Consider the following 24,392-nt stretch of genomic DNA (forward strand, 5'->3'; position numbering starts at 1 on the left):
CATTTAATTTGCATAAATTTATATTTTTTTGTATTTGTTTTTACCTTTTAAATTAAATGCATAGCTTGCTCTCTTTCTACAGGCTTCTATTTTGTCGATTGCAGCCAGCTGTTCAATTTTTAAGTTTATATATTATTTTTAATATTGCATTTATGATTGGGTAGTCAAAGATTTTACGACAGCGCCATTAAAACTGCAGATGACAGCAATACTTGAAGCTATAGTGCGCACTCTCGACAAAGTTCAGTCTAACGCTTTGTTTAAAATACAAAAATAATCAATAAACTGCTAGCCAATGCTAAACATTGCTAATGCACTGAGCTTAAGAGCGTAAAATAAATATGCGCTATTAACAAGTTTATTTGTTTTCTTAATCAAAACTAAAAGGCAGCATATTCATTTGAGTTCTACTTGCTACTGAAAGCTGCTGGAGTTCAAAGCATTATCACAGCCATAAATGCTGGCCATAATAACTTAACTCGTAACTCGTAACTCAGGGCTCTAAAAACGGTTAAGCACTGCCCCAAGTGCGCACTGCAGGTGTCAATAGACATGTCTCACTCTATCACAAGCAGCAGCAGCAGCTTGAGCTTCAGCTTGAGCTAGAGACTAGTCCGAATTTATGTGCTGTGTGTGTGTGTGTGTGAGCTACACAAATACTAGTGTGGTTTAGTGCCAGCCAGCACGCAATTGTGTTGAGTCAACAAAAAAGTGAAGCAGACGAAACAAGAGCAAGACAAAGCTAAAACTAGAATTGAACTCAACTGCTAGTCAGTGCGGCCAGTGCTGGGCAGTCAGACGAGTAACTGTAGTCCTTCTGACGTGCAGAATTGGCGAAAAATATGTGCACAAGAGCAACTAACAGCAGCTAGCAGCAGCGTATTACGTAGCCTGAGAAGCTGTAGCGACGGCGGCGGCGTAAAGACAAAAACGTGGCAGGAAAAAGTGACAAAGCTGAAAAAGCAATTTGCCGCTGGCCATAATACGAGCAGACAACTCAAGCGTGCACAATCCTAAGCTCTCTGGATTGTTGGCCATGCCACACTGTATGCTATTGCCAAGGCACAACACGTGTTCAATATGAGCAATTAAACACTGTCAACAAAAAGAAAAAAAACACAAAAACTTGCGCAGCTAGACAAAACTTGCGTCAGCAAAAAACTGTGCTACAAATTATTAATTTTTCGCAGCAAGCCTAAAATGAAATGCAGCTTAAAATGTTTGGCAGCGTTTCACTGTAGTGAACTGAGCATTGTTTTATGCAAGTCAATTGTCGCCACAGCACACGACTGTCGACTGTGATTCCGTTTATTGGCCATAACTCTTTAGCACAATGACAGCGACGCTGGCGCACGTGAGTTCAGCTCTGTGTTGAGTGCTGGGTAACAAGCTCAAAGCTCGCTCACACTTAATTCAATATTTCAAAGCGCAAATTCGATCAGGCTTAAGCAGCTAACTGCAGTATTGAATTTGATGCGCCTAAATTGGCTTAATGTCAGCCATTCAGAGTAGAGCATACAGCTGTCGTTGGCTGTAGCTCGAGCGTTACCTTAAGCTTAACACATATATTTTTTCATTTTGTGCATCAATCTCTCTTTTCGGTTTTTCATTGCTCTAGCAACGGATATATGGCTACGTACCCGCTATGTAGTATTTCCGCTCGAACCTGACCAGCATAATTGCGTGTCTGTGTGCGGATTTGTTTGTTTTATGTACACACACACACACACACACATACGCACACATGTACTCTGTGCGTGTCGCTTGACTATCTGTCGCTCTATCCATATTTCTGTCTATCTGAGTGTCTATTGTGACAGGAATTTGCTTTGTGCGCTTTGTCACGCTTTATTTCTGTATTTTTCTCATATATATAGAGTCTCATATAAATGCCATTTCCCCTATGCCAGTTATTTTCATATTTTTGTTGCTTCGCCAAAGGTTCATTGTCTCTTGTCTCACACACACTGGCATTAAATAACTGTCTGTCTGTCTGTCGGTCGCTGGCTCTCATTCGTACACATGCTGATTATTGCGACTCGCATTGCCAACATAAATAAATCTGTAGTAAATTTTGCAATGTGTCTCTACGCTCTCGGAAATGGCTCGTAAATCGTGCCATGGCCAACATGGGTCAACGGAGCGTCAGCCAGCCTGCCTTTAATATGCTACAATGCCTGTGCGTTCTTCTACTTTTTTTTTTTTGTGCTCAGCAGAGATTTGTTGCAACTCGCGCGCGCAGGATACAAATTTGCCCGACAGACTTGGCCCAGACACATTGTCAAGCCGCCGCTGGCGAGGAAGAGGAAGCACTTAGCGCCGCGTGTTGACAGCGCCACACACTAGAGCTGAGCGCTGAGCGCTGATAAGACTCGACTGAGCTTTCACCTTTGCTGAAGCGCATAAAATTGCGCATACGCCGCACATTACAAATAGCTATGCAAGCTGTGTGTGTGACTATAAATCAAGCGTGGTGGGGGGCTATTGACACTCGCTTTGTTAGTTTCGTACTCACCACATGCGCCTGAGCACATTCGTCGATGTAATGTGTGGTGATTATCACAGTTGTATGTCCATTCTTAGTTATGTCCACCAAATGATCCCAAATGCTGCCAAAGCGTCAAAAGTTAACAAGTTAATCATCACTTATCTGCATTTCGCTTACCTCTGTCGCAGCACTGGATCCACGCCCACTGTCGGCTCATCCAATATGAGCAGCTCGGGTTCGTGCAGCAGCGCAACAGCCAAACTCATGCGTCGCTGCTGGCCGCCGCTCAGATTCTTGACGAATTTCGAGCCATTCGGCAAATTGAGCAATTTGAGCAGAAACTCGGTGCGATCCTCGATGTCGCCGCGTGGCATCGCAGCAATCAGCCCAAAGTAGATTAAAGTCTCGCGCATTGTGAACTCGCCATAAAGCGCAATTTCCTGCAAATAAAATTTAATCATACGTTCAGCTAGCGCTAACAATTTGCACTCGAGCAGCTGCTAGTTTATGACCCTCGAATATTATTGCAGCTTTTCCAAATTAAAATTCTTTTGTTTCGCGCTGTGCGAGTCTTGTGCGCTTAAGTGACTTTTAAACTTTTATGGCATTTATTTAATTTAGTTACGAGCAGCAGCAGCGCCGCGCAATAAAAGCAGCGCATAAAATATTCAGTGCAACTCACCTGTGGCATGTAGCCAATTCGTGGACCCGGCACGCCGGAACCACGCGAGCCCGGCCGTCCGCCAAGCACCCAAATTTCGCCTGAATTCAGACGCCGCCGGCCCACAATGCAGCTGAGCAGCGTTGTCTTGCCACAGCCAGAGGCACCCAGCAGTCCATAGCTGCAAAGAGAGAGAGAGATAGAGAGAGAGATGAGCATCGATTGAGCAAAGATTTTCTTAACAATAAAATGTATATAAAGCTAAGAAAGTGCAGAGCGGCGTAGAGAGCTAAGATAAATTATAACTGTTATGTTAACTTATGTTAATAACAATAATTTGCTGTAGCATGTTTTTAATCTATTAGAGTCGATTGTGCAAAGCAGAGGGGAGGTTATAAGTTTTAACTTCTCATACAATTTATTGATATTAATTGTTGATTTGCATTTTAAATGTTCATTTATTTATTTATGTATATTAAATATTAATATGGTATATATAAATGTTATGATTTAAGCATAAACACAGCTTCTCACTCTTAATGCAATTGTCGACTTGAAACTTCTTGCTTCAACTGCTTGCTTCAATTTCTAGCTATAAATTCTTGCTTCAACTTCATGCTTCAACTTCTTGTTTCAACTTAATGCTTCAACTTCTTGCATCAGCTTCTTGCTTCAACTTCATGCTTTCTCTTGCTTTAACTTCTTGCTTCAACTTCTTACTTCAACTTCTTGCTTCAACTTTTTGCTTCAAGCTCATGCTTCAACTTCTTGCTTCAACTGCTTGCTTCAACTTATTGCTATAAATTCTTGCTTCAACTTCTTGTTTCAACTTCTTGCTTCAGCTGCTTTCTTCAGCTGCTGGCTTCAACTTCTTGCTACAACTGCTTGCTTGAAATTCTTGCTTCAACTTCTTGTTTCAACTTCTTGCTTCAACTGCTTGCATTTCCATAGAACTAATCAATGCTTCAACTCGATTGATCACGGTCTCTAACTTGAGTATTTAAATTTAAAAGCACAATTGCACATAAATATAATTTTCTTTATTATAGTATATATAATTTATTATACATATTAAAGCGTCAGCTAAGCAAGACAAATAACTAAAGCAGCCCAATTTCAATTCAAATTTAGAGCTCTGGCTGGCAAAAATTTTCTACTAACTGAGCACTTCATAGGCCAGTCCAGGCAGACGCCACTGCATTTAACTAGAAACGTTTAAAGCGAGCGCTGCACGAGGAGCCAAAGCATGCAGCCAGGCAGACAAATATTTTAAGCACTTACACACATACACACACGCATACACACATATATATATAAGCTAGCATACACATGCAAGTCGAGGCAGAAAAGCATCAGGTGAAAAATCAACTGTGAATAGTTTTCGAAAAATATGCAGCTAGCGCAAAGTTTTTAGTGTGTGTGTGTTTGTGTGTGTGCAGGACAAGGTCCTTGTCATCCTAGCTATGGTGTGCTCGCTTATCTCCAATGCGGAGTAGCTGTTGCAAAATATATTTGGGGAATGTTTAGCACAGCTTAGCGCGCAGCCATACACACGTCCACGCCCCATAACCGCAACCGCCCCCAGACCGTAGACCATAGCCGTATAGCCAATGCCTTAACCCTTTTCTGACGCCGCCACAGCAGCAGCGTCCTTTTATTTTTTCAAACGTGCACAGCGCGCAAGTTTAGAAAATTGTTGGCTGTCTGCAGGGACTGCGGCTATGCACATGTGTGTGTGTGTGTGTGTGCTTAGCCATGAATAACATGCAGGTCAAAGTGACTCTCTGTGTGTGTGTGTGCGCCACACTTGAATAAGCCAAAACAGAGACCGCCAAAGGGGTAAATAAAAAGCGCAATTCAACGTTGGACAGCTTCAGAGCAAAGACGCACAGACTAAACAATAAGCGCGGCTATGATTAAAGTGTGAAAGTTGAAAGTTTTGAGCGTCGTCAAATTGAAAACAGCGCACAGCGCTTAAAGCGTAAAGCTTTAATTCAAACTCTTCAAACTCTCAAAGCCATAAATCAACTGAATGTTTTGGCTTTAATCAAGCAACTTATCTTTATTTGAGTTTTCCTGCGTTAAATTGCCAGCGCGTTGCCATTTGCCACTGCCATTGCATATTACCACAACAATTTAGCATAGAGCCTGCCATAAAGCCTAGAAATGCGCTAGCAAAACATTTAATGGCACGAAAAAACGGCAAACAACAACAGCAGCACGGGCTTAGTGTATGCAGCAAAAACTGCAATCGGGAGTCACAAATTACCAACATTTACCTGCGGCTGGCGCATATTTTACGCCAGTGCCAGAGCAGAGCGTCTGGCAGCTAATGCAAACAATGCAAAATGCAAACAATAAGCAAACGTCGAATAGCAGCAGCGCCAACGACAACGACACAACCACCAACAGGCAAGTTGATTTTTCGAAGCCATTAAACTTTTTTGCGCCCCGCACTGTGGCTGTGGCCTGGCACTTAGCTAGCTCATTGCAAACGCAGAGATTGATGTGACTGGCATGTCAGGAGCAACTGCAACTGCAACTGCAACAATAAAATGCGCACTAATTAAATGCAATTTAAGCGGCTGACATTTGTCATTAAGCGAACATTTGATTTCTTACAAATTAGTTCAGTGCGACGGCCGAGCGCGAGTTCAAAAGTGTCAGTTGGTAATTTCATTTTAATGCCAGCCTATTTAGCTGCTTAATTTATTGACTGCAACTGCAGCAGCGGCGCAACTTTTGCCTTTACAACAACAATTTATATTGTTTACTTACAGCTGGGCGCGTATTCTTGTTGTAGTTGTTGCTGTTGTCGCAGGTAATTAGAAGCGCGGCAATGCGTATTTAATTAACAAGCTTACTTTTGTAGTTTCGCATTGTTGGCAGCTGAGCGCGACGCTCGTCGCCCAGTGTCGCTAGCTTGCTAGTTAGTCTCTCAACAACAAGTCAGCCTGCCAATTTGGCGGTCTAATTAAACGCTAAACTTTCATTATAGACAAGCACTAAGGCTCTGCTAAGTTTTGTGCGCTCTCAAGAATGCAGAGCTAAGTCTAAGTGCTTGGCAAAAAGTTTTGCATAGCAAATGGGCTCAGCCGCTCAAACTCAAAGTTTAAATGATTTATGCTATTTGCAGTCTAAGCTATACATATGCTAATCACAAGAGAGAGAGAGAGCGCTGTATAATCATATTAAAGCGAGTGTAGCATGCAACAGCTGCAAAACAATGCGGGCGTATGCTTAATATTTTTTCAATTAGACGCATACGCATTACGCATACGCAATGAACACACATAAAGATCAAACAGCAGGCAGAGCAACGTATGCTAATAATTAAATTTTTGGACGGCCAGCAATGAGAGAGAGAGAGAGCAGCCAAAGAGTGCGGCATGCATATAAAAAGTTATGAAGTATGACTGGGCTACAGTTACAGTTACAGCTACAGTTAGTACGTGCTGACCATAATATACAGAGCACTTGACTTCTGACATGACTAGTAGTTGACTTTTTGAAGTGACCACCCAGCCGAACCTCACCGCGCAAGCTCTAAGCAGCCACAAGCTGCACATTGCTGCAGTTTGCTGTCTATTTTCATTTTGTGCAAATAATTTAAACAATTTTTACACACACACACACACACGCGCATACATATCAAGTAGCATTTGATTGTTGCACGCTTTTCCTCTCTTTTAGTTACTGTTGCCTATAGCTTTGCGGTTGGTAGAGTCAGTGTTTTTCACTTGCGGTCAGCTAGACAGACACCAAAAACCGAAAACAAAACAAGCAGTCGAAACAAAATATTTTTGCTCAGACAAGTGAACTGTTTGCACAGTAGCCAACCCAACAATAATAGCAACAACAACAACAACTAGCGCACTTTGTTTGCTTGTAATTGTTGTTGCTGTTCATCTGTAATGCAAAGATGCAATGCACTGCTCTCCACTCTTTTTGCTGCATGTTTATTTGCAATAATTTAAACAATTTAGTTTTTGCAGTTGTGCTGGGCATTGTTTTGACAGTGCGCACTGAAATATTTAAAGAGTTGCCCAGACTACGCATTTGGCTTTTAATTAAGTTGGCCCAGCTCTCGACGGTGTGCAACAATTTACGTATTAAAATCCAAACTGGAATTGAGTTTAACCAAAAACTTTTCAAAGTGCCGTGTCGCTCTCGCTCAGTTGCGTCGACAACAATTACGCTTATGCAACTTTTTTTTTTTTGGCCAAACATTAGACTTCAGTGGCAAACATAGATGTAGCTGGGAAATTACAAAATTCGCTCTGACAGAATTTTTTGCTATGCGCTTCGTTAAATGCACATTGCACAAATATCTATGCTGGCAGTGAATGTTTGCAAAACTTTGTTTGCTACTCCATGCTGAGCATTATGTTAAACTTTCTTGCGATTCTTTTTTTGTTTTTGGGTTTTGCTATTGGTTTTGGTTTCTCGTGCTATGCCTTTGTCAAATGCAGCCAAAACCAATTACAAAATCTACTGCCGCGCCAGCGCTAGAAAGAGAAAGCAGCAAAACTAAACTCGGTCAAATTGTGTAGTGTGGCCAAGGCCTTTGGGGGGGTGTTGGCCAAAAAGTTGGCTTTCAAACAATTGCAATTTATTAAGCCAAGAGCCAAACGAAGCGCAAACAATGTTCCATGTCCAATGTGAACAGCGTCTGCAGCATAATTAAAGCAAAGTTCAATGCGCCGCCAATCTAGAGATGAGACCTCAGCGAAATGCTCTTAGCGCTGCTTAATCACACGCTTATTGTTGCATCACACATACGCCGCGTTGTGTGCAGCGTTTATTATGCAACGCAGCATGCGCTAATGTTGCAATAAGTTGGCGCTGGTTCAATGCCGGACAGTTGCAAGCATGTGAGCGAGACAATGAAGTCGCTGATTAGTTGGGAATTTACTGCTGATTAAGAAGCTGCTTCAGTCTGAGCTGAACTTTGGCGCAACTTTTAGCATGTCTGTACAGCAAAAGTGCACAAGTGTGAGTGCGACTGTGAGTGTATGTGTGCTTATTGTTGTCGCAAACTTTTCGTTGAATTGGCAGTTTATGAGTAATTCAAGGACAACATTTCGCCTGACTACAAACAAAGTCAAGCAACCCACTTCAAAGTTGCGCGTACACTCAAAATATGTATACAGTTTTTTATAAAAGTATTCTAACATGCGGATGGCTCAAATATGCTAGTCTCGACTTTCAGCCTAATTACAGCTACAGCTGCTGCTGCTGCTGTATAATGAACTGCTCGAAATTGAAATTGCCATGATTATCATAAACATGTAGTTAATGAATTGCTGCGTATATAATTTAAATTTTTATTATCATACGAGTTTTGATTACAGTTACGTATTGCAATATTTACCAATCATTATTCATAAGCACAGCCCACTTAATTATAGCTCCATTTTGTTTTGCTGTAATAACTATTAAACGCATGCAGCAGCAGCAGCAGCAGCAGCTCATTTCCAATCTGTTGTTTGTCAGAAGCTGTACAAAAATATTTTTTTTGTTGTTATTTGCACAACAATACAGAATTAAAACGAATGCAACAATATGAGAAATCACAGTGCCCAGGCCCAAAACGAAAACAGTACAGACAGACACAGATGTAAATTGCACACAAGCACAGTGAGCACTCGATGAAGAGCAAATGTTAGCACTGCTTAAACACATAGTTCAACATATAAACATTATAGTTCAATTGTTCGAATTTTAAACAGTAAACTGCTAAAAAAAATATTATTGCCGAACTAATTTAATTCATAATAAAGTTAAGTATTTATTCGTAATAAAATATGCTTATTTTTTATATTTCTTTAATTAGACATTCAATAATTCGCATACAAATGGCCCCAAGAATTGTTGGTAATGTTGGTAAAGTCGAAAGCGCTAGTATCTATGGCTGCTTCTACCGTAGCTTATATAAATAAATAAAAAATAAATATTTATATAAAATAATATCTCGAAGTATGCTTAAATTTCATAATTAAAACGCTGAGCGATGCTGAAATTTTTGAAATGAAAGCGTTATAAAGTTGATTTGAGTTGATAAATTTTGATTGCCAATTCAACTTAGCGTCTCTCCAGTTCTTTCTAGCGACTCTGCACTGTATTGCGCTTTTAGTTGTGCTATTTTTCAGTCATATGTCAATTGCTGAATGTTGATGTCTGCATTGTTGCTGCTGCTGCTGCTCTATTGACACGCTAAACTGCTGGACACTGCACGCTCCACGCTGCAGCTGATTACAAAGCCAAACAGATATTTTTATTGTTTAACTAAAATGAACAAATTGCCAACTGCTGCGCAGTTTTGCTGCCAATTTTTTAAGTTTGGTAAAACAAAAGCGTTTTAAATGCAATTTAAATTTATGCGCATAATTTATTTATAATTAGAAAACTGCACAAGCGACAAATGAGAAACGTCATTGGGGCCATGACCTCGGGCAATGCGGCAATAAATAAATATAAGCTTAGAACTATATTTTAATAGCTAATTTTATACGCTTTTATTGCCGCTAACCTTTCACATATGCCACCCGGTGTGACTGCGAAAAGTTTTTTTGTGCGCGCTGCATTTGCAGCAGCAGCAGCAGCAGCAGCAGCGGATGTTGCGCATACGCCATGTGAAGCGTAAGGTCAACCTAAAAAGCACCGCCAGGCACTTTAGGGTTAGTCACGTTAACTAAGGATGTGCAGTGTGCATATATACGTGTATGTGTGTGTGTGTGTGTGCTGCTTGTTGAGTGCCAATTGGGGTGGCTTGACTCATGCGGCGCAAGTTAATTAAAGGCTGCTCAAAAGGCTGCAATTTGTGTGACTTTCTGCTTGAACTACAGTCGCAATTAATGCACAAGTAGTTATAAGAGCAGCAAATTTAATGCAATTTATTACTTAAAATAATGATACATAAAGCGTATTAAACTCTGACTTTATTATGAGAGAGTTAAGCTGAGAAAAGCGGCAATAGGATGCCGCAGCAGTGCCGGAAATTCAGCAGCTGTGTGCACACACCTTTGACTATGTATGTGTGTGTGTGTGTGTGTGTGTGTGAGCGTTTAACTTATTAAATGCGCACACTCAGTTTTAATTACTCACACAGCTGTAAAAAAAAGAGTGCACACACACATGTGCGCTGCTAATTGCGGCTACACACACACACACGCAGACACATAAACAGACCTGCAAGCGTGCACATTTAATGCGCACTTCCGTTTCCGCCGTAATGCCTTTTTTTATTATTATAAAAACCCAGAGCACAGCTAACTGCAACACCAACACCCCCCACCCCCCAGCCCCACCCTCACTTTGTAGCTTGTGTGTCCTTGTTGTTTGTAGTTGCCGCCGCCGCTGCTGTATAATTGTTAATTTCAGCAGCGCTTTTGAATGATGAGCGGGTGAAGCTGAGTGACTCTGACTGACTGAACGTCCAGTTCATGCAACGCTTGCCACATGCCGCATGACCATGTTGTCAGTCTGATGTGCTGCGTTGCAAATTAACAACATTTTAAGTGCGTTGCCGCAAAAAGCGAAAACTCTGTCAGTCAGCTACACTTAATGCCCCACACTCTATTTGTTTTTGCTTCCTGCTGTGAGCTAAGAAACAAGAAAAAAAAAAAATGAAGTGCAGCTTAAGCAAATTAAGCGCAAAATCAGTGGAAATGGCGCTGAGACAGCCACCGCTTGAGATTGCGGCTGAGCCAACAGTACATTATGCAATCATTTAAATATTGAAGCGCACAAAACAACAAGCGGGGCGGGGGCGTGGCGCGCTGCTCTAAAATAAATTGAATTCTTAGCTCGCCTAATTGCGACCAACACTCAAAAGCCGCGCGTCAACGTCCCCAGCGCGCAATCATGTCCTTGACTGCCGGGCCTGACATTCGCTTCATTTCATTTCGTTTGGTTAGCTTGGCTGACTGGCTGGCTGGCTTGGGTTTGGTTTCGTTTCTCACATTTCGATTCGGGTAATTGCTGCTTGAATTTCAATTCACATTCCGCCATATAATTGTGGAGCTCAAGTCGCAGCCAGGACGTGTCGTCGTCGTCGTCGTCCAGGCGCAGGAATGCTTAAGCATATTTAATTCGCAATATGTCGCAGTCCGGCAACAAATTTAATTACAGCCAAATTGAGACTTCATTAATTAAACAAAGCGGCAGCTTAAAGTTCAGTGCTCAGGACGCAGCCTCAGGTAGCTAAAGTCGCATTTAAAAAATGTTTGTTATAAATTTAAAAGTTATACAAAATTTAGTGTATTATGCTGCTGGGGGCAATGGAGAATTTAATTTCAGCTCTAGAGCGTAACCAATTTTCTATGCCACTTGAACTGCAGAAGGGCGTGTGGCATGACTTGATTTGCTACGCTTCCGGGCATACGCGACTGCCGACTGCCGACTGCGCCGCCGACTTTGTCGAGTGGCAACTGCTTTCAATCAATTAATTACTCTGCTATGGCACTTTCAATCCTTCAAGTGTAGCTTGCCACAACTCCAACAAAGCAAAATGGCGGTCACAGTTTACAATTAAATTGCTATTATGCGTGCTGGGTGGGCGGCCCTCCCGCTCGCTGTGCCATTTTTAATCGATTTTCATTACAAACTCGACTCTTGTTGTTCGTCACTCACTTGACGCCTCAATTGGCCGCATCCAAATGGGCAAACAAAACTCGAGACGCCTGCCTAATTTAACTAATAAGCTGCTGGCCAGTGCAACGGCTGTTGAACTTCCTACTACTGGCAGCTGCTGTGGCATGGCCCCCAGTCAAGGGCCACTTTGGTAATTATATGCCACAATGGTCTGAGTGGAGGAGGCCAGCGGGCCAGAGGATTACAACACGCGTAGCCGTTTGGATTTTCTTCTGCCTCTTTGTTTAGCCTTTCGTGTGCGTCTGTGCGGCTTCCGTGTCATGTTGCGCTTATTGGTTAATCATTTGCCATAAGGATTTTAATTTCCGCTTTTTAATGGCCGCAAAGAAAACTTTTTGTTTGCAACTTGTTAAAAAAGTTGCCGCTAACCCAAATTCAATTTCATTTCGTTAGCTTGCATAATTTGATCATCAATTGATTGATCCACATTGATGACATAGAAATCAACGCGCTGATTTATAACAACAACAGCTCGCACAACAAAAAATCACTTGAACTTCAAATAGTTAAGTGTGTGCGCATATCGCATAAATTGCAGCTACACACGCATAGCGAGCTGAGCTTTTATATTAACTACTCAGCTGCTATTATTATTATTATTATTATTTTGGAGTCAGCGAGGCGTGCAAGGCAAATGGCCACGCCCCAAGCCAACAACAAGCAGCTCAGGCAGCGATTGATAAGCCGACTCTGCTCTGGCAGCCATTAAAACTCACTCAATAATTTAGCAGTTAATGTTTTTACCCGCATGTACAAGAGCGAGCCAGAGCTAGTGACAGCGACTGTAATCAGCACAAATTGCTGCCGCTGCTTGATTATATGGCCACAATAACGTAAGCTTCAGCGCTGCTTTATGTATCTAGTTACAAGCGATATATAGCTGTCAAAACACTTGGCTTTGACTTACGCAAATAAGTCTAATTCCAAAGGCGTTGCACTAGCAACAACAACTAAATTTAATGCCGTATTGATTTACTTGTACTCAAGTACAATTTCAAGTGTACGAGTGTGTGTGTGTGTCAGCGCATTGTTAGCAAGCGTTGTGCTGTAATTAGTGACAAAATGCTTTTGATGTGTTGACCTCCATTAAATACACAAAAGCAAACACAGTGGCAAAGACTAAGTTATCGATATCACATAACTTGTTTATGAAGCTAGACAAGTGCAATTAATTGACGCCGCTATACAGTGCCTGCAACTAATAAGCGTACTTAGTTAACTAACTAAGCTGTAGAAGCTTGAGTCAAGGTCTTAGCTACTGTGGTTCAAAACTTGTTAAAATAAATTATGAATTAAATGTTTTTAATTGAAATAAATGAGCTTTAACTTCTTGTTATTTTCTTTAAATATTATACAAAATTGTTAAGTAGGAATTATACGTAAAAGTGATACAAGTAATTCCTAAAATAAATAATATTAATAAATTTTATATACTCTTATGCATTTGCTATATATTTAACTTATAGAAATATAAACCTCTATAGATACTCTGTTTTATTCAATATTCTATTCTTTCTATATTCTATATTCTATTCTATATTCAATTCTATATTCTATTCTATATTCTATTCTATATTCTATTCTATATTCTATTCTATATTCTATTCTATATTCTATTCTATATTCTATTCTATATTCTATTCTATATTCTATACTATATTCTATTCTATTTTATTCTATAGCAATTTAAAAAGTTTTGCTCCACAGTTGCTTTGGCAGGCTGTAACCTCTAGACCTTACATGTGTGTTGTTAATAACCCTTAATTTGTTTAAGACAACATAACATATTAGTAAGCACTAATGACAGCACTTACTAACACAATTCAAGCTATGCACACCACTTTGAATCTGTTTCTATATCTATAGCTGTTGTTAATATGCAAACACTAGAGCAGCCCAATCGATGCACATGATAAAAACCTAATGCTGACTAAATAATTATAAATCTATTAGGCAAAGCCCATACAGTATTGTTGCCCTTAATTTAATAGCAATTAAATGCCAGCTTAAGCACACACGTATGTCTGTCTGTTTGTCTGTGTGTGTGTGTGTGTGTGCGTTAAGTTTTCGGTGTTAATGTTCAGTGCTCAGCTGTCGACTTTAGTTCTGACGCTTTATAATCTCCTGCATGGGCTGTTTATGGTGTGTGCGCTCAATTTGGCCTGACTCATGCACCATTAATTGGCCATTTTCATGGCAGCTGCAATAAAGAGGCAAAGCCCATGGCCTCAGCCAACTCGCTACAGAAAAAGGGTCACTGCCTTTTTCGGTGGGTTGACCTCTCTCAACGACCAATTACACCTAAACAGCTTTAATTTAATTTAGCCAGCCAGCAACGCCATGCCGCATGCCTTTAGCTTGACCCCACAGCAGCAGCCGCAGCGCCGCTCAAGCTGCCACTGAAGTTGGAAGCCCAGAACAATGGCGCGAATGTAATGTTCGCATTATGCTCGTTCACAAATTGTAAGCAGCCATTATGTTTCTTCATGTTGCCCATGTTGTTGCCGCAGAGAACCAGAGAACGCCCTAACATTGTTCGTCCCTCGTCCCTCGTCCTGCGCTGCCAACCTGCGTGTAAAATGTTCAACGCTCGTGTTTGTGCCATTGTTAGGCAGCGGGCCGCCTCTCAGCACTCAGTCGTATGTCAAAATAATGGCGGCCTGCCATTGTTGTTGCTGCTGCTGCTGCTGGAGCCTTGGCACGCTATATAAGCTCACCTGACTACAGCTAAAGCGGCAGCGTATTTACTTTGTCAGACATTACTGCTGACTGCAATTGCAATTACAGCAAGTTTAGCTTGGCCATAAATGATAGTAATTGAAACTGTATGCAATTGCTGTAAATCTCCATTGAACTTGACCACAGAAAACGAGTTAGCAAAAACCAAAAAGTGGCTGCTGCTGCCAAACTAAAGACTTGGCAGTTAGATGAATAACAGCCCAGCATCTTGATGTGGTTAGAGTTTAAATTGCATTTATGAAATGCTCAACTGTCGAGCCATCTGCCAACTCAATTTGCTAGGCAAGCATTTAATTATCGCAGTATGTATTTAAATAATTATTAACTGCCATTTAGCATGAAGCATTGCTTAAACTCTGTTGTTTTGTCAGATTTAATCAATTTTGAAATATGCAATGCAGTCTTTAAATGTTTAATTGCAGTTGAGGCAACTTCAGTTGTAGTTGCATTCGCGGCGGCATAAGCAAATTACACATTTGCATGGATAAACACATGCAAAGCATATGTGGCAAGGCTTATTTAATTTAATGCACTAATTGCAGGCATTAATTATTAACGTTCAAGCTTTAAAGCAAGCTTAAGTTGAACTGCAATGCAAGATTGATTGTCTGATTTTTGAAACGCGCAGCTCAAACACAGACGCTCGACTATAAATTTCCACACACACTTTATTTATGCTTGGTGGGGTGGACTGGCGTGTGATTTATTTACAAAATTGACAGGCCACAGAGCGAGCGCTGTGTGGTCTACTAAATGCTCATTGTCTACACTTGGCTTGTTTAACCAAATTCGCAATTTGTTGTGGCCAGTGGCAATAAAACAAAAAAATCAAAGAATATGTAATTCATTGCTCATGAAACGGCAGCAGCAAAAAAATAAAAGAATACACAATTATTTATCACAGTGCGAGCCAACGACAGCGACAGCCTCTCGGCAAACAAAGAACTACAACAAAACAAATGTCAGTCAGTCCGACAGGCAGACAGACAGACACGGAGGCTGAGCCGCGCCTACAACTTTGTGTCATATCTCGCTTTGTGCTCGAATTTTTTTGCTGCTTCGTGTGGGAACAAGAGCTCAAATCTTTTGGGTGTTGAAGCGTGGCCTAGTGACAGCACTTGGGGGTAGTAGTAGTCGAGCCAGTCAGTCGAGCGAACTGAACATATATATTTTGTGCTAAATCTTCATGTTCACACTAACACGTCGCTGACAGTTTTTCGTTTACATTTTGTATTTTCAGCCTAAAGTTTTCGCCGCTTACACGACGACGACAACAAGTTTTATTTTTTTCTTAAGTCTGTCAACATTGCGCTGTGTGAATATTTTGCTAAATGTTTAAAACAAACAGTTGTTGGCTCTCAAGGCAGTCGGCAAGTGGCGTTAAAATTTCATGGTCAAAACTTTTTGTATTCATTCATGCTTTCGTGCAGCGCAATCTGGCAACGCTGCGATCAATTTGTAGTCGCGCAGTGGTGCGTGTCTTGGCTAAGAAACGGGTTTGGCCACTTTTTTTTATAGTTTAAGCTGTTGATGCTGTAGGTTCGTTGTCTCTATGGGCTAAGTTACTAACACACTGACACATATGCATGGCTGTGTGTGTGTGTGTGTGTGTGTGTGTTAATTTGGCAGTTTTTCAAGTGCTGACATTGACCCACTTAACGTCGCACGATGTCTTCGCCAGCAGCAGCAGCAGCAGCGCAACAGATCAACTCAGCATTGCCCGAGTGCTAATTGCGGTCAATAGCATTGCACACACACACACACACCACCTACACACATGTGCATTTAGTTATAGTTTATGTTGTTGTTGTTGGTAAATAGCCCAACATGTGGTTAGTTCGCTGTCGCAAGCTGCTGCCCTACGCAGACCACAAAACCCACTTCCATTTGCATAAGTGAGTTCGGTTCGGGCTTTTGGCCGCAGCTGCGGCGCAGTTCACAAAATTTAATGCGAAGCTGCGTTAAGCTGCTTAGCAAATGGTCCAGAAAATATGCTCTTAACCAACTCTCGATGCCAAAAATCGAATTTTACCCATTACGACTGTGTGTGTTTCAGCAATAATAACCTATTAGGGCATACATGTGTTTGATTTAGTTAATCAACTAGTGGCATATTAAATGTCACCAAACTTTGTTTAGCAGCCAACTGACCAGTAAACAGACTATAGTACTATAGGTTATAGGGCAATTTTTGTGATCGAAATGCAAGAGTTAAGAGTAACGAATAACTTTATATTAAACAAATTAACTTAGAGCATAAAGCCAAATTAATAATATGGAAGCAAGTTACTTTGAAACTTATAGCATAATAATCAGTTTATAAAGTCTGTAACAAGCTACTTTAGCATTTGGTTAACAATAGGCTTATTATTAGTAAGTAGGTTAAAAAGAAGTAGCGAAGAGGCTTAACTTAGCATAAGCTAAATGCATAAGCTTAAAAGTTAAAGAGAGAGAGTAGCTAGAACGAAGCAATAAATTAAGTATTTGCGCAAAAGTAAATATAAGCGATATAATAAAAAACTAACTTGAATTTAAATAAATTATTTTAAGCCATATACATGAATAAATATTTGTAGTAATCAAGCCCTTTAGTACAGCATCATAGCTATTACAGAAAATAATGTCTGTTATGATCTGCAAATGATATTTATTATATTAGCTATCATAATTGCACTATATCTATCGCTCGATCGAGAACTGTAAGAAATTTAAAATACATCGACAGCTCACCTTAGAAGCCTTTCAAAACTTGCTCTACAAATTCAGCACTAGAACTTTAAATATTAATCAGCAGCTTAACTATTGCTATTTCGTCCAATTGCAGTTGCGTTAAACTTTAGGCAAGCTAGCCAAGCTGCAATTAGTTTAAATGTTAAATAAATTATATAAAAATTATAGCTTATTTGCTTTATATGCATCTCAACTACTTTTAAAATGGACAGCTGCTTAGACTAAGTGCATTAAAAGTTTTAAGATGTCGATTACTTAAGCCGCTTAATAGTTTGGAAACTAACAATTTTAGCCAGCAAAAGCGCCAGTTAATTCCATTGTGTTACACAAATTTTGTGTTCTCTATTTTTATGCACTTAACTTAGTTGTTCACTAGTTACTTACATGGAGCCCTTGGGCACTGTCATATTTAGGCCATCCAGTATAATATTTGGATTCTTGCTGCTGCCGTACATCTTGTGAGCCCGGCGTACACACACCGCCTGTTGGCGACGCGACGCCAGCGTCGATGGCTGCGACATGAAGAGTCGACGACGTGCGGCCAGGTCCAGGTCGACTGTTGTTGCAGCAGTGGCAGACGCAGCAGTTGTCGTTGCTGCTGTTGCTGCTGCTGCTGGTGCCGTTGGCGGCACTCCCTCGGCAATGGCGTCCATGTTGTTATGCAGCTGCAAAAAAAGACGCGTATACGCGATATCGTTGAAAATACGTGTGTCTTTTGAAAATTGAAATGCGAAATAAAAGTTAAATTGGCAAACGCTTTTGCAGTCAGTGTAGTGTGTGTTGTGTGTTGTTGGCAACGAAAGTGAATCGATAAAGAGAGCGCGAGTACAAACGCATAGATATAGCTATATAGCTATATAGATAGCATGACCGTTAGCCTGACATGACCCATGCAGCAGCAGCGGCAGCAGCAGCTCTCGCGTAAATGGCGCAACATTTTCTACAAAAGCTGTCAATACGAGTCTAAACCAGCCAAGAGCTCTAACGATGGCGACTGTTGTTGTTGTTGTTGTTTTGGTTGCTATTTTTGCGAGTGCTGCTGCTGTTGCTGCTACTGCTGTTGCTGTTGCTGCAGTTGTTTCACAGTTGATTAAACCAATTTTTGTATATGGCATAGCTTGGCCAGTGAAGTGCGCCAGTGATGGATATTGCCATAGCGCAGCGGATTGGGTCAAAGCTGTTCCGCAGCTATTGCCAATATTCTGGCGTAGAAGCATACCCAATGTTTTTAGCAAAATGTGTGTTTCCATCATCAACAACAGCAGCAGCGGGTTAACCCCGCCACAGGTCAACTGTGAACTAGACTACTCGAGTTCTCAGTTCCGGCTAACGAGCATTTTGGGCCAAATGTTTGAAATTGACATTTTGCTAATCGAAAATGCAGCAGCAGCCAAGCCAAGCAGCCAAGCCAAGCAGTTTGGCCGCCCCAAAAGTTTTGCAATTATTTTTGGAGCAAACGGCAGGTTAGGGTAGCTGCGAAATAAATAAATAGCAAACCTTAAGCTCTGTTTCAATTATTGATTTACTACTCACTAACAATGGGGCAGCGCAGAAGAAATAAATAAAAATAAGCATAACAACAATGAGGCAACTAACGCAAAGTAAACAACAACTGACGTCTTGTGGTACGAGCTTGCCTCGGCTGCTTTTTTTTTTTGCAGTGGGAGTGGCTCGAGTGGGGGCTGGAAGCAGCAAGAAATAAACTTTCTTGATAAATGACTTCAATGTAATTAATTTCTGCTCAGCTCGCTTGCAGCGCTGGCAAAATTGTAGCATTAGAGAGAAAGCGAGAGCGAGAGCGAGAGAGCGACACAACACAACTGACAGTCAGTGTGGTTTGCTTGGCGTTGGGTCAGGGGTTGGGTGCGGGCCCATGAGCTATGGCTGGGCCAAATGCTGTCACTGCAAATGTTCGCTGGCTGGCCTGGCCCAAACTATTGCTCTCGCTCTCTTTTTGGGCTGTTTTGGGGCGGCCTGTCTGTCTGGTACTACATGTAAGACATTGCCCCACAGCATTTCAATTAAGAAATATTGTTTAAACATACACCGAAATATATATTAGTGTGGCTTATGTGATAAACTATCGGTGGGCAGCCAATATGCAAACGGGCGCTGCTGTAGCAAGAAGTCAATTAACTAACATGTAATTAGCTTTTTAGCTTGAATATATTATTAAACAGCAGGCGTAAACACACACAAATTATTATTGACTTTTTGTTTATTAGTCATAAATTTCAATCATGTGACATTTATAAGCTAATGCCGCTGAAAACTGGCGCAAGCTTTCGCATTATGCCGTTAGAATTAATTGAGTAATTAATGCACATCATTGTGTGTTAATTGTCAAAAGATTGCGGCTTTTGTTGCAACTTCCTATTTCCGCCTTACGACATAATGGTGAATCAATTGGGACAGCAGCGTGTTGGTTAACCCCACAAGACTTTAATTGAATTTATATGCAAGCAGCGCTGACCTTTGGCCTGTGTGACGAATGCCTCTAATTAAAAGTTTATTTATCTTTGCTGTGTGCCTAGCCAAACTGATTGCCAGTGGCTAAGAGGGTACGCACCGCAGCAACCACAAATTTAATCAAACAAGAGCCAGAACTAACAACATGTATAAATAAACAGAAATCTTTGCAAATGGCAACAAAAGTTGTGCAAAAAAGGTGTTGCTGCAAAACTGCAAGATACAATTGTATCTTTTGTTGCAGCAAATGGCACGTGAGACAACCAAAGTCATGCCTGCCAGGCAGAAAATCTTTTAAAGTTTCGCCGGCAGAGATTTGCTTTTAAATCTTTATAGGATTTGCCGCAGACCGAAACAGGTGCCAACTTTGCTGTAGGGCAAACGGAAATAAATAAAAATGTAGGCGTGGCATATGCATGCAAAGTAAAATATGTTATAAACACACGTGTGCGTGTGTGCGTGTGTGTGTGTTCAAGGCAGGCAAAAGTTTGAAGTTCAGGCAAACATAAAGAAGTGCAAATTGTTGCGTGCTGCGATTGTATCTATCGAATGTGAGCACACAAAGCAATTTGCTGCCAACAAATATAAACGCCGCAATAAAAAGAAACAAACACCGCGACAATGAGCAGCGTACAAAGTTTTTTTGGGCATATCAAAAAAGTTGTAAAATCAAATGATTATCTGCTGCCGAGTCTAGTCTAGAAGCTACAAGTACTTGGCCATTGATTCAAGGCGGTCAGGTATTATTTGTAGCACATATTTGTTTAGCGTCTGAGTCATAAATTTATGACGCACTATTATGCGCAACGATCTTTGAATTTATAGTATCAGCAGTAAATTGTTTAGTGTGCATAAAAGCTTTGCACAACTTATCGAAGCGAAGCAGCTGGCAAGCCTATTAGCATTTTCTACGAATATATATATCAGCATGTATTTCAAAACCGCTGCAAATTAGTTGCCCATTGATTCGTTGCTCTGTAATTTGGCCTAGGCACACACCATTAGCTGCTTGAGCGCATCATTTGATTGAAGCCGCTCTAAATGCTTTGCCTACTACTACTCGTAACTATGCACTGTTTAAGCCACTTGCCAAATGGGTCAATAGCATGCTCACACACACACACACACGCACACACACACACTTGTATCCCAAATGCACGCCAAGTTCATTTACATATGAAAAGCATTTGAAGAGCTGCCGCCCCAAACAAAAGTCACTTTTCAGTGCCGTCGTAGTAAATATTTATATTTATTTTTGCACATTCGAGATTCTTCTTCCCTTTCCGCCACATTGAGCTGGTGGCCACAAAATTTTACGCTCCATAAATTTAACAACAAAAATTGTTGTCGGTCAACGCCTAACAAAATAATGCGCTCATGTGTTAGTAATAGACGTTAGATGCTTGATAGATGCCCCACGCCTGCTAAAGCAATTTGTAAAATAAAAGTAGTTAACAAATAATATTGCAAATATCTCACAGCACAATATTTGGTTTAGTTTACCAGCAGTTCAAACAATTGCGCTTAGAAATATTTTATTGCTAAAAATTTTATAGCTAAATTCAATATTTTATTTTTGTTTTGTTTATATATGCGCAAGCACCACAACATGTTTGCAGCTTGCAAATGCATGCACAAACGTGTTTATAGATAGCACAAACATACTTCTTGCTGCTGGCAAACTATGCGCCTGTGTCTATCTGTGTGTGTCTGTGTAGAGTAAGTATGCCCCAAAATTTCACAAAACTATTTTCAAACCAACTCAATGGCTCTGAGAACAGCACTGGGCAACAATAAAACAGACATAACAATATGAACGTATGTACAAACATAGATCATTCGTTTGGCTCGTTTTGGTTTTTGGGGTTTTGGGGTTTTCGGGCATTTGTGGGCTGCTCTCGCTCGTTGCTTTGCTCGCTTGCGAGGCACACATTTGTATTTAATGAAGCCTATTTTTTTTTTTTTTTTTTTTTTTGTTGCTGCTTTTGTACATGAGCCGCAATTATTACGAGCCATTAGTTAGTAAGCAATCATCGAAGCATTTGTGCGCCGTTTACTGCAGTGAGTAATAACAAGCGATTATTTAGCTAACTTATATTAAAGCACGCATAAGTGTTGGTTAGATTAAACTTAGGCCATGCGTTGCGGTCACATAAAAGTAAAGCATAGGCTTGAAATGATTTGGATATTAAATTAATGAAAAATTTAATGCGTGCATTGACTTCATGTTTAATTTGAGCAAGTCTTGTTTATTACTATTTATTTTGTAAAATTATTGCATGTATTGGCTTTGTAAGGAAATCAAACAACTCAAGCATTAAGTCAAACAGTTCAGCAGGCTAACTTTAATAAATATTTTCATAAATTGGCTTTGACAAGATTAAAAGAGCCTTAAGCAATTCAAGGATTAAAACTGCATTCAATAACTAAAGCAATTTGTTGTTTTCGATTGCTTTTATATAAACTTAAAGTTGCTTTGCCTTTTGCTGCGTGCAGTGCTTGAATTTTTTACTTCTATATGTCACTTTCAAGGACTTGAGGTTGCCTTCCTTTTTTTTTTTCTGTGGTGCACCCTTCATTAAGCCATAACAATAATGCCACAACAACAAACCGCAGCACTATACACAGTCAAATACACACACATGTGAACATAAGCACATATTGTTGCCATTACACGTAGCATACTTTTATGCGTTTTAAGCTGAGCTGCGGTGCAACATTGTTGGCTTTTCGTGCTATTGCTGTTTGCAATAATACAGCACACTGACCAGCTACACTGCGCAAAATTTTGACAAATATGCAGCATAAATATTTGAGCAATTGATATTGATTCAATTGTTATTGTTTGTAGCTTAGTCTTTAATACCAAACTGGAAGTCTACTCCGCTTTTTTTATGATGCAGCTGCTTAATTTTTTTAGACTGTAACAGCAGCAATGCCAATTTGCTGCACTTAGTGTGCTCTCCCCCATTTTCAGCTTGACTCAGCGCAAATCGCTGGCGCTGTTAATTGAAAATTGTGAACTCAAAATTCTCGTTTGCAGCTGCATAAGCAATCGTCATTGCCAATTTCAATTGCAAAGTGGGCTGCGAAAAAATTATAGCTACACGTTTATAGATCAGTGGGGCGTACTAGCATTTAGAATTAGATTTCGACAGTTAGGCAAAAATTGCTTAGTCATGAGAGCATGAAAATCCAACTAACTGTGTTTACAATTAACTCAATTTTAGGTGCGCACCTACGAGTCGCTGCGCTGCGCATTTTGCAGCTCATTTTGCTACAGAGCGTGGAATTGCATGCAACAAATAAACTTTGTAAATTGCGAGACATAAATATTAATTGCTTGCTGCACTTTGTGCTAAGAACTCAAATGAAGTAATGATTCGTTGCTAAGCAACCTTTTGACTCAACTTTAGTTGTCAGTTGAAAGATTTTTGCACTTTGCAGCTTATGCAATTGCGAGGACTTTGAGCGCAGTCAAGTGGGGGGAATAACGAGCGCGTGAGGAATTCGCAAAAAAAAAAACAACTGCTTAGCACTTAGTCACTTGCATTGAGAACCGGTTAGCAAGCAATACCTAAATCCAAACTGTCATAAGCCGAAGGCCGCCAAAGGTCGCGCATTGATTGCGGCCAACCAAAGTAAACACACACTCGAAGCTACGGGGATTAACTAACTAACATGCAATTGTTATTTTACTTAATTATCTGCTATGACCAAACTTGACAATGAATATTGTTTTTTCTAAATGATTGCATGCAAATATAATCACAATGACGTCAGCAAAAACGAGAATGCAAATGATTGCAGCTTGTCTATTACAAAATTGCATGTAATTTATTCGCAAACCAATTGAAATTGCTGCTTTGAGAAAATATTCTAGATAACCTAACTTAAATGCTGGCAATTTTCTGTTTTGTCAATTTTGTTGTTGCACAGTCACAATGCTGGGCAAATTGACTAAGGTCAGTTTAGTCTGCAGCAGCTGCATGCATAGCCACGCCCACACCACATAAAATAGCCCTGAAAGCTCACAAATGTTTATTAACTCTGAATATGCATGGACGTAGTCAGCTAAGGGTGCCAATTGATGCAAATTTAAATGCAAATTTCAATTCAAATACAGCGCAGGTTAATAAAAAAATGTAATAACACCGCTATTAATAAATATAGGAATATATTAATAATTATTTATAATCTGCTGCTCACACTACACTTCAACCAATCAGTCTAATACTATCAATTATAATAGACAACTATATTGAATGACAAACTGTAATTTAAATAGGATTCAACTGTGGATAAACAACATAAGTAATTTCTTTTGACAACAGTTATCAATTCTAAAAGTTTTGTCTCAGTACTTTGCATTTTCATAAGATCATTTAAGATTAATACGACAGAGCTAAGCATTAACCCTTTGACCAAAGTCGTAATGCAAATTTGTGCTATTAAATGTGTATCCCTTTATTACATTCTGACTAAGCCCATGTGTGCATTGACTTTTGAGCAAGTGCAAAGACAGACATAGGAGATAGCTAGTCATTATATTTTGTAATTCATATCAATTACGAAGGCAGTTTAGTGCCCACAAATACGAATGCCAGCATTTAATGGGGTCATGTCTATAATTGAAAGTTGATAGCAAAT

At 40.2% G+C, this 24,392-nt stretch overlaps 1 protein-coding gene across 1 annotated transcript in view; it reads right to left on the reverse strand.

The window, feature by feature from the left end:
• LOC108603779 (ABC transporter G family member 20) overlaps positions 1–24,392 on the reverse strand; it is a 36,461-nt gene that overhangs the window by 6,838 nt on the left and 5,231 nt on the right. Inside the window, exons 2-5 of the mRNA XM_017992873.2 lie at positions 17,658–17,938; positions 3,171–3,330; positions 2,666–2,928; positions 2,516–2,609 (exon numbers count right to left, since the gene is read on the reverse strand). Coding sequence (XP_017848362.1) covers positions 2,516–2,609; positions 2,666–2,928; positions 3,171–3,330; positions 17,658–17,926 — 786 coding nt within the window. The 5' untranslated portion in view covers positions 17,927–17,938. The remainder of the gene's footprint in view (positions 1–2,515; positions 2,610–2,665; positions 2,929–3,170; positions 3,331–17,657; positions 17,939–24,392) is intronic.

Source organism: Drosophila busckii, chromosome 3R (assembly GCF_011750605.1).
Source record: "Drosophila busckii strain San Diego stock center, stock number 13000-0081.31 chromosome 3R, ASM1175060v1, whole genome shotgun sequence".
Lineage (NCBI taxonomy): Eukaryota > Metazoa > Arthropoda > Insecta > Diptera > Drosophilidae > Drosophila > Drosophila busckii.